This window comes from Nerophis lumbriciformis, linkage group LG01 (genome assembly GCF_033978685.3).
Source record: "Nerophis lumbriciformis linkage group LG01, RoL_Nlum_v2.1, whole genome shotgun sequence".
NCBI lineage: Eukaryota > Metazoa > Chordata > Actinopteri > Syngnathiformes > Syngnathidae > Nerophis > Nerophis lumbriciformis.
The window spans coordinates 13,035,466-13,055,000 of record NC_084548.2 but is presented as its reverse complement, the minus strand read 5'-3'; the positions used below and the strand labels follow the sequence as shown (position 1 = coordinate 13,055,000).

At 41.2% G+C, this 19,535-nt stretch overlaps 2 protein-coding genes across 2 annotated transcripts in view; both read left to right on the top strand.

The window, feature by feature from the left end:
• The window catches only part of LOC133616084 (rho guanine nucleotide exchange factor 7), a 76,481-nt gene that overhangs the window by 26,351 nt on the left and 30,595 nt on the right, over window positions 1-19,535 (top strand). The window lies entirely within an intron of this gene.
• On the top strand, window positions 4,713-9,752 carry LOC133616090 (snaclec botrocetin subunit beta-like). Its single transcript, XM_061975178.1, has 7 exons — window positions 4,713-7,189; window positions 7,280-7,330; window positions 7,423-7,453; window positions 7,527-7,609; window positions 9,071-9,199; window positions 9,374-9,470; window positions 9,545-9,752. The coding sequence occupies exons 2-7, from the start codon at window positions 7,280-7,282 to the stop codon at window positions 9,616-9,618; spliced, it is 465 nt and encodes a 154-aa protein (XP_061831162.1). The 5' UTR covers window positions 4,713-7,189; the 3' UTR covers window positions 9,619-9,752.

Genomic DNA, 19,535 nt, shown 5'->3' with positions numbered 1-19,535 from the left:
CCAACCTTATAATGTTATTAATTATTTTTTGCCAGAGCGTAAAAAAAGCAGCATCTATATATATATATATATATAGATAACATTTTATATTTGATAAAATACACTACAACTACCTCTAGGGGTCCCAGCACCCTACTATATGTATTTATTTTAGTTTGCCTTTTTCTTTGGCCCAACCTTATAATGTTATTAATTATTTTCTGCCAAGAGTGTAAAAAAAGCAGCATCTATATATATATATATAGATAAAATTGTATATTTGATAAAATACACTACAACTACCTCTAGGGCACCCTACTATATGTATTTTTTTTTAAATTTGTCTTTTTCTTTGGCCCAACCTTATAATGTTATTCATTTTTTTCTGCCAAGAGTGTAAAAAAACAGCATCTATCTATATCTTGACAAAAAAAAAAACCCCAACAACAATGACTTGTGTGTTGTTTGGGAACAGTTGGTAATTGTTAAGTGCAGTAAAACTTTTCATGATTTAACTCACCTAAATTTGTGTTGGACATCGTAGATGAGGAGAGCAGTCATGATTTTGGTCAACAGAGTAAACCACTAAAAACTAAGGTTTTGGGCCTTGTTTTCTCCAATCGCATACATTTGTCTAAATATGGCCAACGGCATGCATTAATATGAGTTTCCCGCACGTCAACTTCCTCACTAAAGGAAGATTTTAATCTGCCATTTTCAAGTATGTTTTTTTTTTTTTTGAGTCATCAGCTTGAAGCGTCCCTCTATCTCTTACTCCCTCGTCGTTATGTGACATGAGTGCAGAGGTGGGTAGTAACGCGCTACATTTACTCCGTTACATCTACTTGAGTAACTTTTGGGATAAATTGTACTTCTAAGAGTAGTTTTAATGCAACATACTTTTACTTTTACTTGAGTATATTTATAGAGAAGAAACGCTACTTTTACTCCGCTACTTTTATCTACATTCAGCTCGCTACTCGCTACTAATTTTTATCGATCTGTTAATGCACGCTTTGTTTGTTTTGGTCTGTCATAGTGCCTGCGTTTCAACAAATACAGTCACTGGTGACGTTCACTCCGTTCCACCAATCAGATGCAGTCACTGGTGACGTTGGACCAATCAAACAGAGCCAGGCGGTCACATGACCTGACTTAAACAAGTTGAAAAACTTATTGGGGTGTTACCATTTAGTGGTCAATTGTACGGAATATGTACTGTACTGTGCAATCTACTAATACAAGTTCCAATCAATCAATCAAAAGTGTGAAGGAAAAAAGAATTTTTTTTTATTTCAAGCGTACACCCCGTCAAAAGCCTAAAGACTGACTGCACAGTTCCTGTCTTCACAATAAAAGTGCCGCTCCATCGCGCCTGCGCTTTCAAAATAAGAGTCTCCGAAAGCCTGCGCAAACAAGCTAGCAAGCTACGGAGTTTGCCGCCAATGTATTGCTTGTAAAATGTATAAAAACGAATATGGAAGCTGGACATATAAGATGCCAAAAACCAACCACTTTCATGTGGTATTAGACAGAAAGTAGGAACTTTTTTTCTCCTCCATTTGAAAACGTGGATGTTTGTCATCACTACTGTCTGATTACAATCAATGCAAGTCATCAGAATCAGGTAATACACCAACTTATATTCTTGTCTTCATGAAAGAAAGGAATCTATATGTGTTAAACATGCATGTATATTCATTAAAACACCTTTAACATGTAAACAAAAACGGCAAAAAATAAATAAAATAATTATATACTGTATATATCAATATATGTATATATATGTGTGTGTGTATATATATATATATGTATATATGTGTGTGTGTGTGTGTGTGTATATATATATATATATATATATATATATATATATATATATATATATATATATATATATATATATATATATATGATATGTGTGTGTATGTTACTCATCAGTTACTCAGTACTTGAGTAGTTTTTTTACAACATACTTTTTACTTTTACTCAAGTAAATATTTGGGTGACTACTCCTTACTTTTACTTGAGTAATAAATCTCTAAAGTAACAGTACTCTTACTTGAGTACAATTTCTGGCTACTCTACCCACCTCTGCATGAGTGCCTATCTGTTATGATTTTGCTTCCTGGTTTCAAAGTGAAGTGAATTATATTTATATAGCGCTTTTCTCTAGCGACTCAAAGCACTTTAAATAGTGGAGCCCATTGTCTACATCTTTAAAGGAGCCGTATGTAATAATTTCATGTAAAGTCATCATTAAATGGCCCTGATATGTCAAAAGGCGTTAATAAATCATGTTCTTTTCGAACACCTTTACAACTGATAACAGTAGTTCAGCCAGGATATGCTCATTTCAAAATTAAATTTACATCCCCGAAATCTAGTTATTGTTTTCATTTCGATGCCTCGCCCTCTGTTTGACCAATTAAAAAGTTAAGTTAAAGTACCAATGATTGTCACACACACACTGGGTGTGGTGAAATTTGTCCTCTGCATTTGACCCATCCCCTTGTTCAACTCCTGGGAGCAGTGGGCAGCAGCGGTGGCCGCGCCCGGGAATCATTTTGGTGACTTAACCCCCAATTCCAACCCTTGATGCTGAGTGCCAACCAGGGAAGTAATAGGTCCCTTTTTTATAGTCTTTGGTATGACTCGGCCGGGGTTTGAACTCACAACCTACCGATCTCAGGGCAGACACTCTAAAACCGCTAGGCCACCGAGTAGGTTGCCAGTTACGCACCGCCATCTTCATCTGGCTACTGCCACTGGTAAAGTTACTAAACATGTCAGATCTTAGTAAACCTAAAAGGCGTCGTTACGATTCTCAACTTATTCATGACAAAGCCAGGAACAAAACAAGAATTTGTATCGGGGATGCCTTTGAAAGATGGAGACGATTGAGGGCGGAGAAGATTTTTTCATCTTACGCCAAACTTGCTCATTTCCTCCTTGATAGGTAAGTAAGGCATTTACGTTTTTTTATTACTTGTAATAAATGGAAATGGACATTTCGTATGTAAACTATATTGTCCAATACTGTCTATGATCTTGTCTAACAGAGCTAGTATGTTTGTGAAACGAATGCTTCGTGTGATGGTGCTTAGCTCCTAGTATAATGCTTAGCATGCTAGCCAAGTCAATGACACATCGACATACAGGTTTACTTACTTAATCCTCTTTGTCCCTGATGGGACAAAAGGCTTCGACGATCTGCCTCCATCTGGACCTGTCTTGAGCAACATGCTGTGCCTCGCCCCAGGTTAGGTTCCTTCAGCTCAGCTGTCACCGTACGCCGCCAAGTGTTCTTGGGCCGGCCTTGCTTCCTTTTCCCAAGTGGAGTCCAACGTAGTGCGATCTTGGGGATGCGGTCTCTGTACATCCTCAGAACATGCCCAAGCCATTGGAATCGGCGGCATTTGATCTCTAGCACCACACTGTTGCACTTGGTCTTCTTGTCTAGATGTACATTGGATATTTTGTTGGGCCAGAAGATTCGACAGAGTTTCTTGAGGCATCCATTGTGGAAGTCTTCGACTTTTTTCATGTCGTAGGATGTTACTCGCCAGCACTCCGAGCCGTACAACAAAACAGATTTTACATCACTGTTGCAAAGTCAGACCTTTGTTCTTAAGCTATATTGCTTGGACTTCCAGATGGTGTGTAGCCTAGCAAAAGCACCCTGTGCCTTTCCGAGTCTTGCTCTAATGTCCTTTTGTGCAGCGTTGTCCTTACTGACGAGACTTCCCAGATAGGTAAAGTTCTCAACATAGTTGAGAGCGTGTCCATTCACTGTGATTGGTACATCTGGAGTGGCATTAATGCACATCACTTGTGTTTTGGACACATTTATGTTCAGCCCTACCTGTTGGGTGAATTTGTTCAGTCTGTCAGTTTTCTCCTGCAGTTGGATGTGCTTTGGTGCAAGGACAACAAGATCATCAGCAAAATCTAGGTCTTCAAGTTCGGAGAACCTCTGTCAATGTGCTTACTGATCTCTTTAAAGACATCTGGGAGAAGGAAGTAATACCTCAAGACTGGGACAATGGCCTGATTGTCAAACTCCCCAAGAAAGGAAACGTCCAAAATTGTGACAACTGGAGGGGCATCACGCTGCTATCAGTACCATCTAAGGTCTTCTGCAGGATTTTACTCGGCAGAATCGGTTCCACTATTGATCAGAAGCTACGGCAGGAACAAGCAGGGTTCAGGAGAGGAAGGGGCTGCATAGATCAGATCTTCGCTCTGAGGAACATTATCGAGCAGTGTGTAGAATGGAACACTCCTCTGCACATCAACTTCATCGACTTTCGCAAAGCCTCTGACAGCCTACATCGTGACACCCTATGGAAGATTGTTGGGGCCTATGGAGTTCCTCCAAAACTGGTCACTCTCATAGGGATGTTCTACCGTCACTTTGAATGCAGCGTCATTGTTAATGGTGAACCATCTACATGGTTCACTGTGGAGTCTGATGTGCGGCAAGGGTGTACTATTTCCCCCATTCTCTTCCTGATTGCCATAGACTGGGTCATGCGGAATACAACTGACAGACCCAGGGTTATCCAGTGGACTTTGTTCTCGACATACAGGTTAACGGGGAAAATATATGTCCGTTTGCCTGTATGTCGATGTGTATTCGAACTGACAGAGCAACATATATTTTAGACAAATAAAACCTATGTGGATATGGGTAGTGTCAGTGCCTATTTCGTTCTCAATATGCTGAGGAAATGGGTTCCAACATTAGCAGGGCTGTCATGGCAATGTGAAACATATGGAGACAGCCAAATCACATGATAAAATAATTCCTCATTCGTGTAGCCAATAGGGATACCTTGGTAAAATGTCTCCTCTTTAGTTTTGGGCGTACATTAGGCTGCGAAGCATGCTCTACTTATTTTCATTGCTAGCGTTGGTTGTAGTTTGTTTTAGTCTTTGTTTCCTGATAGTTCTGACAATAACCATATGATTGCCATTTGTTGTGATATTGTACGCAGGCATGACGTATTTCTTCCTGAAAATAGCCTAATTTCTGTGTAAAATGTGTTGGTTAGAAATTTGTTATTGACAAAACACTTGTCTATTCCGCTATTACGGTCCCAGCACCTCAACCCCTAGTAAAAGGCAGTGGAAATGTGAAATTCCTTGGAGTAGCCCAGTCGATCGAGCTGAATTCGGCTGCATATCTGGCAACCTCAGTCAGGGAGAGGGGAGGGGACTACAGAATTCTGACCGTGATTGCAGTACCATTTCTGGACAGATTCTTACCTATGGCTCCTTTTAAACTATATTTAAACCAGTGTGTGTGGCACTGGGAGCAGGTGGGTAAAGTGTCTTGCCCAAGGACACAACGGCAGTGACTAGGATGGCGGTAGAGGGCCTCGAACCTGGAACCCTCAAATTGCTGGCTCAGCCGCCCCAACCAACCGAGCCACGCCGCCCGCCTTGTCTTGCCTCTGATTGGCCAGTCCATAATGTTTCCCCCAACCTTTTGCCAACTGTGATTCATCATACGAACACCAACCTATCATCATGGATTGTCTCCGCATGTATATTGTCACGCTGTCATTGCATTTTCTCCGTATTTTTTTTTTGGCCTGGATTCACAGTCCATTTTCTTTCTTTGTAGCTTGTAGCTTTGATGTAGGATACCACGCTACATGGGTCTAGATATAAGCTACAGGAATAGCTACTCGTTCAAAAAGTAGCTAAGCTCATACTTGCCAACCCTCCCGATTTTCCCGGGAGACTCCCGAATTTCAGTGCCCCCTCCCGAAAATCTCCCCGGGCAACCATTCTCCCGAATTTCTCCCGTATTCCACCTGGACAACAATATTGGGGGCGTGCCTTAAAGGCACTGCCTTTAGCGTCCTCCCTCACCTGAAAAGGAGACTATTATATATGTCTCCGTTATCCATAGGTTTATCTATAACCCATAAAGTAGGCAGGCACGGAGCTATTTCTCAGCGTGTGTTTATTCCAGCCGGCACGTTAATACACCGACACACAACATCCGGATTCCCATCATGCATTGCTTCAAAACTACGGCAAGTAGTAATGTCCAAAAACATAACAGAGACGAAGCAGAAGAACGAAGAAGAGACATGGCGACGACGAGTAAGAAGTACGCTTGCAAGTTCCAAAATGATTGGAAAAAAATTATTTCAGTTCATCCAGGACAGCTCGAAGGGGAAGTGGTATGCTACCTGAACATTTTGTAAATCAGACTTTTATGTGTGTGTATACGTGTAAATAAATGAACACTGAAATTCAAGTATTTATTTTATTTATATATATTTTTATAAATATATACATACATTTCAGTGAATTCTAGCTATAAATATACTCCCTCCCTTAACCCCGACCCCGGTTTGTATTTTATGCTTCTCTATATTTTTACTTATTCTGATGTACAGCCCTTTGTTTTTCAACTGCAGTTTTTGTTATAGAGCGTTTAAAAATGACGTTCATACTGGGTGTGGTGTGTTAATGCAGCAAAGTGCATAATATCACTGACAATTTGAAGTGCCCGTGACACTACGGTAGGCACACACTTTAAAAGGCACTTACCTAAAAGCCAAACATAGTACATGCAGTAGAACCCTGTCATCCATAACATTACACACACCAAACATTTTAAGGTTTTTTTGAAAAAGTTGCATCAAAATTAGTTTTCCTGGTAGCAAATCAATTGCTTTTTTGGGAAAGTAACTAATAACTATAGTTCATCCATCCATCCATTTTCTACCGCTTGTCCCTCTTAGGTTTGCGGGGGTGGCTGGAGCCTATCCCAGCTGCATTCAGGTGGAACGTGGGGTACACCCTGGACAAGTTGCCACCTTGTCGCAGGGCCAATAAAATTTCAAATGTAATCTTTCCAAAACTGCCTCCTAACCTTAACCAACCTGTATCCACATGAATTAGAGCTCAATGGTTTAAAGTAAAAATAAAACTTCAAATGTGTCAGTGCCACACCTCACCACAAGTGAACATTTTGTGGACAGTTTCAAGTGAACAATTTGGACTGCACCTGTTTAATTACATTAAAATGATTTAACTCAATTAGCTAATTAAATGAAGCCTTTAATGTTTGATTGTTTTGCGGAAAATCGTTGCATAATTAACATACAGAACATTCTAGGGCTGTGTCAAGTTGACATAAAAAGGTGGCTCAAAGTCGTCCTCAGCATGAAGCATCTTCACTGCAAAGGTAAAACGACACAACTTTACATCTTACCAGTCCAACTTTGTTTCATGTGACAATTTTTTAACATAACCGTATTTTTCTATTCTTGCACAGATGCGGTTTCTCTTCCTCCTCTGTGGGATCAGTGGACTGATAGCTGGAACTGTATGTCCAAATCTCCCCGACTAACTTGAATTAACATTTAATATTCTCTGTCATTTATTGCCATGTTCATGTTTTGGTAATGCTCTTTTCAGTGGGCTTTGCCTGAAGAAAAGAAAAAAAAAGGTTGGTAGCTGAGAATTTTTGAACGTTTGTTTCTGGGGGTTTTTTTTAGCCTAAAATAACAATTGTGTTGCAGATTGCTGTCCTCCGGGATGGACTCAGGTGGAAGGCCACTGTTACATCCTGCAAAAGGATCGCAGGATTTTTTCTGATGCAGAGGTACAGTACGCAACAATTTCACACAGCAGTTCTGACGTAACGCTAAACCAGTTAGAATCAGTCATCTATTTGTTTCGGCTGTTCATTCAACACTTTTACAAAGTAGTTTTTACTTTCCAGTCTTTGGTCGTCTAGCACATTGGTCGCCAACATTTTTGAGCCAAAAGGGGTGGGAATCTAAAATTGGTTCTTGTTTAAAAGCGGTTCCTTGTATTTAGATTCCTGGGAATCATTTGCCAGGTTAGGTAAAACATTAGATTTAGATTCAACATTTCAAATCAAAATGTAATTTCTACCTCAATTGTGAAAAAAATTAGATAGAAGGGAAAATGAGCTACATTTTAAAAATATATCAGCCAGAAAAGTGTGATTTGTCCTGGAAAAACAAGGAAAAATAATAACTTGGAACAAGGAGTAGTCGTGCAGGCACAGTAGTGATGGCGTGGATTCTGAGGGAGAATAATCCAGCATCTTAGTTAGGTTAATTGCTGAAGATAGATAGATAGTTTGATAGATAGATAGATAGTGTTGTGTTCCGACCAGATGTTCCTCCAAGGGAATTTAAGTTACTGGTCAATCCCAAGTTCTTTTGATGACACATAAACTGAGTTTAAATTATCACCTGAACAGAATAGGTATTTTGTAATTTATTTTCAAAGCTTTGAAGAGACCAGCCTAGGACAACACATTCAATTGCGCAGCTAAGTTGATCTGAAAACCTTACGGAAGTGCTGTGTTCTTCAATATGTCCCTCGCCCCCACCCTCCAGAAGTAATACACAAGTCAATTGTTCTACTCTGAGAAGAGACAGGACAGGATAAGTTAAGAGAAAGAAGTATTGCTACTCCCTGCATTCCAAGCTCAAGGTAGTCCACAGTGTACCCTCGGTCATGAGATGGAGAAAAAATAGAAAGAGCACAAAGAGAAAACACTAGTTATTTCAAACCTGACTATAGAAAGAAATAACTCTTAAATATAGATATATGTAGATATCTATCTTTGTCAATAGTTAGATGGATAGTACTTTATTGATTCCTTCAGGAGAGTTCCCTCAGGAAAATTGAAATTCCAGCAGCATTGTACAGAATTGAGATCAAATTAAAAAAGTAAAAAGTAAATAATGGGGGTATAAATGGAAAAAAAATAGAAAAATATTACAATAAGAATAAAAATAAAAAGCAACAATGAGAATAAAAATATAACAGTAAAATAAGAATATAACAAGAGAAACTAGGCAGTAGTGACCATGTTATGAAAAAGTATTGCACTGTTATTGTTTTGCATCCCCTGTCATCCTAGTGGTAGAATAGTAGTAGAATGAAAGACAGGGAGCTTATGCAGGAAACTTAGAACACAAAACATGGATTTACCAAAACAAAACTCAACTGTCAGGCAGAATGTGACAAGATCCCCTTGTAATAAAAATGTAATTTGTTTTTTTCCTTCTGTTTCTTCCATCAGAAAGTCTGCAACGCTCTTGGTGGGAATCTGGCCTCAATCACAGATGCGGTAAAAAATGCCGCCATAACTGTACTGGTTCGGGATGACGGTTTTCAGCCCGCCTGGATTGGACTCACTGATGCAGTCACGGTAAAATCTTTACTAGTAGCAAAGTTGTCTTTTGTTCGGAGTAGTTGCATGTCATGGTGATATTGTTTGATGCTAATAATGTTTTAGCATAAAAACATGTCAAAGCAATAAATTAAATTGCATGCAGTTGTTATTTTTAGGCGTCTCTCATTCAAATGTGACTTTGTCTCGCAGGAGCGAGTCTTTGTCTGGACCGACGGCAGCCCCTTTGATTTCCAGAACCTTTTCTCATCTTTCTTTTTTGGTGACTGTGTGTTCATCAATTCATCTGGTATGAGTATAATCAGTGAAAGCAATTTAATTATGATTGAACGTAGTGTCATGCTTCAAACTTTTTCTTTTTAGGTCGATGGTTCTGTTCAAGTTGCTTCTCCAGGTACAACTTTGTTTGCGGCCAAGAAGCGTGCTGTGATCACTAATCAGCCCATCACATCTTCCAGAACACAACTTCTTAACTTTTTCAACACTGGGGCCCAACTTTGTGGTTATGGTTTAAGTTTACTTCGAACATGCATACAGTTAAAATGTGTACAATGTTTACTTCAAAGTACTGTTTAGTTCAGTAGCCACCAAGAAATAAAAAATATATCCAAATCAATTGGTTTCTGTTGTTCTTCATGGGAGGTTACAGAAATATGTAGCCCAAGCTTCAAAACAATGGTCTTAAAATGTATATTTCCATTTAGAAAGTTTCAAATATGAACCCCTAACTTGGTTGGAACCAGCAAATGTATACTGCAAAAAATAGCTGACAAAATATAAGATTCAAAGACCATATATTGTGGGGGAAAAAAACCGAAAAAACCCAAAAAACTAGTGAAATTATCTGTCCATTTAGCTGGTTATTTTTACTTGATAAGACAGCCAAAATTGAGTTTGTATATCTAGTAAATTAGCAGGACTTTTAAATTACAAATAAGTATTTTATTCTGGAAACAAGCATTATTCTACTTGAGATTTATAAATTAAGCATCCTCTGGATGTTGCAGAATTTTTAAACAAGATTTTCTACAGTATGTGGGGGAAACTAAAATATCTTGTTTGAATAGTTATTTTCCCATACACATTTAAATCATGATAGACAAAGTATAATTATTAATGCTACAATAAAATTATGATATAAAGGCAATGACTAAAAATAAGTAAATAGCTCTTAAAGGGAACTTCATTTTTTTGGGGAATTTTGCCTATTGTTCACAGTCAATATGAAAGACACGATGACGGATGTATTTTTTTTTTTAATGCATTCTAACTGGTAAATAAAACTTGCATTGTTTTAAAAGCCTGGTGTACACTCTCGCGTCACATAACTAGCGTAGGCAACGCCGTCTTGCCCCCTACCCCTGCGTAGGCTCCCGCAAAGCTTGCGTGCATTTTCCAAAAATCCTGGGTTTGCGTCGCTGTGATTGGTCAGATTTTTCGAAGGAAACACAAGCAGGCAGACTTTGTGCTTTAAATGCACAAATTATTGAATGGAATAAAAGTAATTAAAGGGGAACATTATCACAATTTCAGAATGGTTGAAACCATTAAAGATCAGTTCCCAGTGGCTTATTATATTTTTCAAAGTTTTTTTCAAAATTTTACCCATCACGCAACATCCCTAAAAAAAGCTTCAAAGTGCCTGATTTTAACCACCCGCCCATTTTCCTGTGACGTCACATAGTGAAGCCAACACAAACAAAGATGGCGGAAAGAACAGCAAGCTATAGCGACATTAGCTCGGATTCAGACTCGGATTTCAGCGGCTTAAGCGATTCAACAGATTACGCATGTATTGAAACGGATGGTTGTAGTGTGGAGGCAGGTAGCGAAAACGAAATTGAAGAAGAAACTGAAGCTATTGAGCCATATCGGTTTGAACCGTATGCAAGCGAAACCGACGAAAACGACACGACAGCCAGCGACACGGGAGAAAGCGAGGACGAATTCGGTGATTGCCTTCTAACCAACGATTGGTATGTGTTTGTTTGGCATTAAAGGAAACGAACAACTATGAACTAGGTTTACAGCATATGAAATACATTTGGCAACAACATGCCCTTTGAGAGTGCAGACAGACCAATTTTCATCAATTAATATATTCTGTAGACTTACCCTCATCCGCGCTCTTTTCTGAAAGCTGATCTGTCCAGTTTTGGAGTTGATGTCAGCAGGCCAGGGAAGCTAGGGTCGATGTGAGCCAAGACATCCAGGGGGTTTAGCTTGCTCGTCTGCGAAAACAAACTGCCGCCATTGCTTGCCGTGCTACCGAGGTCCTTTGTCCCTGAATTGCTCACACACTCCGGCAGATTCAATGGGGGTCTGGCGGCAGATTTCTTTGACTTTATCGTTGGAAATGCATCTGCTTTGAGTGTCGCAGGATATCCACACATGCTTGCCATCTCTGTCGTAGCATAGCTTTTGTCGGTAAAGTGTGCGGAACAAACGTCCAATTTCTTGCCAGTTTCGCATCTTTGGGCCACTGGTGCAACTTGAATCCGTCCCTGTTCGTGTTGTTACACCCTCCGACAACACACCGACGAGGCATGATGTCTCCAAGGTACGGAAAACAGTCGAAAAAACGGAAAATAACAGAGCTGATTTGACTCGGTGTTTGAGAAAATGGCGGATTGCTTCCCGATGTGACGCCACGTTGTGACGTCATCGCTCTGAGAGCGAATATTAGAAAGGTGTTTAATTCGCCAAAATTCACCCATTTAGAGTTCGGAAATCGGTTAAAAAAATATATGGTCTTTTTTCTGCAACATCAAGGTATATATTGACGCTTACATAGGTCTGGTGATAATGTTCCCCTTTAAACATTTCCGAGAAAACTGATGTTGTGTACTCAATATTTGGGTGCACTCTAAAAATAATTACTGAATGTGTCGTTTTTCATCTTATTGTGTTGTTGTGTCCACAAAAAGTCACAAAGTACGTCACGCTTTTCAACTTTTATTGCCAATCTTGTGCTTACAAAATGTTCAACTTCGACATACGTCTTTTTCTCTCACGCATAACACTTATCATTCTCTGACAATAACCTTTCAGGCTCTGAACATGACCATACAGATTAACACCAGCATGTTGTAAACTTACAAAAGTTATTTTTAATTACGCGATAGCGCTCTCTTTCTCCGAACAGCCGAATAGCATTGCAAATTATAATATGCTGCAACTCGTTCAAAAGTTGCACAGTCCATCTTCACAAAGGTAATTTCCCCTGGTTTATAAGTAAAATGTCAAATAAAAGTAAACTGATGATCCTGAACGATTAGTTCCAATGTAGTTCAGTGGTTGTCGTCTATTGTCACTCTTCACAAGAAGGAAATACAGTATCTAGTCAACAACAGCTTCTGGACACACTGCCCCTTATTGTTTTGGAAGAGAATTACAAGTCTGGCTCCACTTCCCACAGAAGAACTATAAATCCAACAAGACGCCGCTTTGTGATGCGAGAGTAAATTCCAGCCTTTAGGCTGTTGGTGTGACGATCTGTCACTTCATTTCTCTTTGTTTCCTTGTTTTGTATTCACTTCCTGTCAGTGCTCTTGTTTTGTTTCCACTTCCAGTGCTCGAGGATTGCTTTATGTTTGGTACTGTTACATGCAAGACTGCATCCTTCTCTGGTTTGATTGATTGATTGATTGAAACTTTTATTAGTAGATTGCACAGTGAAGTACATATTTCGTACAATTGACCACTAAATGGTAACACCCCAATAAGTTTTTCAACTTGTTTAAGTTGGGGTCCACTTAAATTGATTCATGATACAGATATATACTATCATCATAATACAGTCATCACACAAGATAATCATCACAGTATATTAATTGAATTATTTACATTATTTACAATCCGGGGTGTGGGATATAGGGGGGGGGTTAAGTTTGGTTGGAATCAACACTTCAGTCATCAACAATTGCATCATCAGAGAAAGAAATGGACATTGGAACAGTGTAGGTCTGACTTGGTACATATGTACAGCAAGTAGTGGACATAGAGAAAGAGATCAGAAATTATAAGAAAAATGGTGTACCTTTGATTGTTTACATTTGATTATTTACATTTTAGGTACCCAAAACAAAACGCAAGCTCAGAGGGGACATAGCCTTCTCTGTTGCGGGTCCCAAACTGGAACGATCTCCCTCTCCATGTGAGACAGGCCCCTTCTTTGGCAATTTTTATGACCCTTCTTAAAACCCATTTTTATTCACTGGCTTTTAACCCAGCATGAGACTTTGAACTGTTTTTAGCTTTTAACTTTTTGAACTGTTTTTAATTTTTAAACTGTTTTTATCTAACAAACTGTTCTTAGGGTAATTTATATTTGCTTTTTAAATGTGTATTTTTATTTCTGTTTTAAATGTTATTTTTTAGTCTGTCCTTTGCCTCTATTTCTTTGTGGTGTACAGCCCTTTGTTTTTCAACTGTGCTTGTCTTTAAAGGGCTTTATAAATAAAGTTGGTATGGTGTGGTATGGTACAATCCGAGGAGGTATGATGAGGAAGGGAGGGTGTTAGTTTAGGGTTGAAGTTGCCTGGAGGTGTTCTTTTAGTGCGGTTTTGAAGGAGGATAGAGATGCACTTTCTTTTACACCTGTTGGGAGTGCATTCCACATTGATGTGGCATAGAAAGAGAATGAGTTAAGACCTTTGTTAGATTGGAATCTGGGTTTAACGTGGTTAGTGGAGCTCCCCCTGGTGTTGTGGTTATGGCGGTCATTTACGTTAAGGAAGTAGGTTGACATGTACTTCGGTATCAGGGAGGTGTAGCGGATTTTATAGACAAGGCTCAGTGCAAGTTGTTTTACTCTGTCCTCTACCCTGAACCAGCCCACTTTGGAGAAGTGGGTAGGAGTGAGGTGTGATCTGGGGTGGAGGTCTAGAAGTAATCTGACTAGCTTGTTCTGGGATGTTTGGAGTTTAGATTTGAAGGTTTTGGAGGTGCTAGGGTACCAGGAGGTGCATGCGTAATCAAAAAAGGGTTGAATGAGAGTTCCCGCTATAATCTTAATGGTGCTTTTGTTGACCAGAGAGGAGATTCTATAGAGAAATCTCGTTGGTTGACCTTTTTGATTACCTTGGTTGCCATTTTATCACAGGAAAGATTAGCCTCTAGAATGGAACCTAGGTAGGTGACCTCATCTTTCCTGGTGATAACAATGTCACCCACTTTTATAGTGAAGTCACTGACTTTCTTAAGGTTGATGTGGGGCCCAAACAGGATGGATTCTGTTTTACCTAAGTGTATGGATAGCTTGTTGTCAGCGAGCCAGGTGCAAATTCTACAGAGTTCAGCACTGAGGATTTTCTCCACCTGTGACTTGTCCTTGCCGGATACCAGCAGGGCCGAGTCATCCGCAAACAAAAACAATTCACAGTTGCATGCTGATGACATGATGTTTATGTATATTAGGAACAGTAAAAGCCCTAATATACTGCCTTGGGGGACTCCACAGCTTACCAAGAGGGGGGGGGCACGGTGCCGTTCAACTCAACCACCTGTTTCCTCCCCTCCAAGTAACATTGCATCCAGTTCGATTAGGTTTTATCAAATCCGATTGCTCTGAGCTTATCCAACAGTATAGTGTGGTTAACGGTGTCAAAGGCCTTCTGAAGGTCCAGCATGACCATGTCGCAGTATTTGCCCGCGTCCACCTCATGTTTGATGTTGTCGGTCAGATAGAGAAGGCATGTGTCAGTGGAGTGGTTAGTTCTGAAGCCGGATTGGAATTTGTACATGAGTTTATTTGTGTCAAGGTAACTATCGACCTGTTCATAAACTATTTTTTCCATTACTTTCGAAATGGAACTGAGACTAGAAACAGGTCGGTAGTTGCCAGGTTCTAATTTGCTTCTTTTTTTTAATTTTTTGAGAAAATTAAACTCATCTTGCCTGCTCTCCGTTCTCCTGGTTCCTGCATCTTGGGGTCACAAAGCCATGCGAGTTCCCAACAGTTGGAACCCGCTCCTTAGTGTTTTGAAAGAGAATTAAAGTCTGGCGCCAACTCCCACAGAACAACTATAAATCAACAAGACGCCATAAGCTACATGACGCGAGAGTATATTCCAGCCTTTAAGCTGTTTGAACCGTTTTAAATCTCGAAAAGGATGGCTTTCGGGAGTTTTGCAGTAGTTGCCTTTGATGCCATTTGTTTGTGGTGTGGGAAACCGTGGCTGCTGAGTCCGGTGCGGGAAAGTGGCCGCTATTGGGGTTTGTGGCGGCGCGTGCACGTGGTTGCTGTCAGGGGTGGCGGACTTCCTGGCTTCGTTTTCGTTAGTTATGTTGGTTGGCTTGTCTGGTGTCGCGCTCTGTCGTGCCGTCCTTCGCACCCGATGTCGTGCCGTCGTCTGTATGTTTCTCTAATTTTAGTCCGATTATCAAGAATAATGCTGTCACACTTACCTTGAAACATTGAACAGGTTGTAGATTCTGCAGGTTACAAACTAGAAATTTGTGGTGTAAAAATGTATCAGCAAATATTTTAGCGACATTGTGCAAGCAGATCAGCAGTAAGCCACCTCCTCTTTCTCTTAGACCGGGGGTGTGCAACCTGCGACGCAAAAGAGCCACATGAGGCTTTTTAGCGCCGCCCTAGTGGCTCCCTGGATCTTTTTCAAAAATGTATGGAAACAGAAAAATATATAAGATATATTTGTGTTTTTGTAGGGTTTGTGTAGGAGGACAACATGACACAAACCTCCCTGATTGTTAGAAATCCAACTGTTTGTATTAAACATGATTCTCTGATGAGAGTATTTGGCGAGCGCTGTTTTGTCCTACTAATTTTGCCGGTCCTTGAACTCACCGTAGTTTGTTTACATGTATAACAGAAAGACATATTTTATGCCACTCATGCTTTGTCTCATTTTGTCCACCAAACGTTTTATGTTGTGTGTGAATGCACAAAGGTGAACTTTGTTGATGTTATTGACTTGGTGAGTGCATGACTTCAAGCTAATCGACGCTAACATGCTATTTAGGCTAGCTTTCTGTACGCATTGCATCATTATGCCTCATTTGTAGGTATATCTGAGCTCTAAATTTATTATACTTATGTCCTCTGTGTATTGAATTTAAATATACATTTCTGATGACATATTATCTGTATGTAATATTGCCTGCATTTCTGATAGTGGTTTAGACCACAGCTAATGTAACCCAGCTTGCATAGATTGTTATAAATCCATTAGAAGAAGACAGCCCGCCATGTCCTTTAACTTGGACACACATATCTATACCTTTGGCCATTCTAAGCCAGAAATTTAGAGGAGTTATCCCACCCCCTGAGAAGCCTGCGTTTTACTCACGTTTTCCATCCATCCATCCATTTTCTTCCGCTTATCCGAGGTCGGGTCGCGGGGGCAGCAGCCTAAGTAGAGAAGCCCAGACTTCCCTCTCCCCAGCCACTTCGTCCAGCTCCTCCCGGAGGATCCCGAGGCGTTCCCAGGCCAGCCGTGAGACATAGTCTTCCCGAAGTGTCCTGGGTCTTCCCCGTGGCCTCCTGCCAGTCGGACGTGCCCTAAACACCTCCCGAGGGAGGCGTTCGAGTGGCATCCTGAGCAGATGCCCGAACCACCTCATTTGGCTCCTCTCAATGTGGAGGAGCAGCGGTTTTACTCTGAGCTCCTCCCGGATGACAGAGCCTCTCACCCTATCTCTAAGGGAGAGACCCGCCACCAGGGGGAGGAAACTCATTTTGGCTGCTTGTACCCGTGATCTTGTCCTTTCGGTCATAACCCAAAGCTCATGACCATAGGTGAGGATGGGAACGCAGATCGACCGGTAAATCGAGAGCTTTGCCTTCCGGCTCAGCTCCTTCTTCACCACAGCGGATCGATACAGCGTCCGCATTACTGAAGACGCCGCACCGATCTGCCTGTCGATCTCACGATCCACTCTTCCCTCACTCGTGAACAAGACTCCTAGGTACTTGAACTCCTCCACTTGGGGCAAGATCTCCTCTCCAATCTGGAGATGGCACTCCACCCTTTCCCCGCCGAGAACCATGGACTCGGACTTGGAGGTACTGATTCTCATCCCAGTCGCTTCACACTCGGCTGCGAACCGATCCAGTGAGAGCTGAAGATCCTGGCCAGTTAAAGCCATCAGGACCACTTCATCTGCAAAAAGCAGAGACCTAATCCTGCAGCCTCCAAGCCGGATCCCCTCAACGCCCTGACTGCGCCTGGAAATTATGTCCATAAAAGTTATAAACAGAATCGGAGACAAAGGGCAGCCTTGGCAAAGTCCAACCCTCACTGGAAACGGGTCAGACTTACTGCCGGCAATGCGGACCAAGCTCTGACACTGATCATACAGGGAGCGGACTACCACAATAGACAGTCCGATATCCCATACTCTCTGAGCACTCCCCACAGGACTTCCCGGGGTACACGGTCGAAAGCACATGTAGACAGGTTGGGCAAACGTTTTCCAATGTTGTAAAAATGGGTGGGGGTAAAAGGCTTAACCATGAGATGTTCACAAACGAAGTAATACAATAAAATTACTTTTAATATTTATCTTTTGGTCTCTGCTGTCTATGTGATTGTGGTGTGGTTTCTGTGTATTGTGTTAATTTTCATGGTCAAAATTGCGGAAGTGAGGCAGACACAGGAAGTGCCTCCACGCGTGTGCGTGCGAGAGGGCGCGTGCTTGTTGCCGCGGCGAAAAGGCAGGCCATGAGGCAGCAAGTACCTCTGCCTCAAGATAGGGGGCGATATATTGTCAACTTGCACTTCAAAAGTTAATGAACTGCCAACACTGTTTAACCCCCAAGAAGTAGAAGAAGAAAACAACAGACAACAACTGCTACGCTTCCCGCAAACTGTGACGCTTTTTCGCCCTAAAAATGCAGGATTTGATCTCTAAAATAAGACATTTTTCAAGACTGGACTTTCAACCAAAGCAAGAAGTCATTATCATACCTGCCAACTACTCCGGTTTTCCCGTAATTAGTACGGTTTTCATCAACCTATTCCGGGTTACGGTTGCAATGATAAAAAATACGGTTTTTCATTAATTAAAAAACTTTTTTTTTTTTCAATCAATCAATCAATCAATCTTTATTTATATAGCCCTAAATCACAAGTGTCTCAAAGGGCTGCACAAGCCACAACGACATCCTCGGTACAAAGCCCACATACGGGCAAGGAAAAACTCACCCCAGTGGGACGTCGATGTGAATGACTATGAGAAACCTTGGAGAGGACCGCATATGTGGGTAACCCCCCCCCTCTAGGGGAGACCGAAAGCAATGGATGTCGAGTGGGTCTCACATAATATTGTGAGAGTCCAGTCCATAGTGGATCCAACATAATAGTAAGAGTCCAGTCCATAGTGGGGCCAGCAGGACACCATCCCGAGCGGAGACGGATCAGCAGCGTAGAGATGTTCCCAGCCGATGCACAGGCGAGCGGTCCACCCCGGGTCCCGACTCTGGACAGCCAGCACTTCATCCATGGCCACCGGACCTGTGCCCCCCCCCCCTCAAAGAAAAGGGGAGCAGAGGAGAAAAGAAAAGAAACGGCAGATCAACTGGTCTAACAGGGGGGCTATTTAAAGGCTAGAGTATACAAATGAGTTTTAAGATGGGACTTAAATGCTTCTACTGAGGTAGCATCTCTAATTGTTACCGGGAGGGCATTCCATAGTACTGGAGCCCGAATAGAAAACGCTCTATAGCCCGCAGACTTTTTTTGGGCTCTGGGAATCACTAATAAGCCGGAGTTCTTTGAACGCAGATTTCTTGCCGGGACATATGGTACAATGCAATCGACAAGATAGGACGGAGCTAGACCGTGTAGTATTTTATACGTAAGTAGTAAAACCTTAAAGTCACTTCTTAAGTGCACAGGAAGCCAGTGCAGGTGAGCCAGTATAGGCGTAATATGATCAAACTTTCTTGTTCTTGTCAAAAGTCTAGCAGCCGCATTTTGTACCAACTGTAATTTTTTAACGCTAGACATGGGGAGACCCGAAAATAATACGTTACAGTAGTCGAGACGAGACGTAACGAACGCATGAATAATGATCTCAGCGTCGCTAGTGGATAAAATAGAACGAATTTTAGCGATATTACGGAGATGAAAGAAGGCCGTTTTAGTAACACTCTTAATGTGTGACTCAAACGAGAGAGTTGGGTCGAAGATAATACCCAGATTCTTTACCGAGTCGCCTTGTGTAATTGTTTGGTTGTCAAATGTTAAGGTGGTATTATTAAATAAATGTCGGTGTTTAGCAGGACCGATAATCAGCATTTCCGTTTTCTTGGCGTTGAGTTGCAAGAAGTTAGCGGACATCCATTGTTTAATTTCATTAAGACACGCCTCCAGCTGACTACAATCCG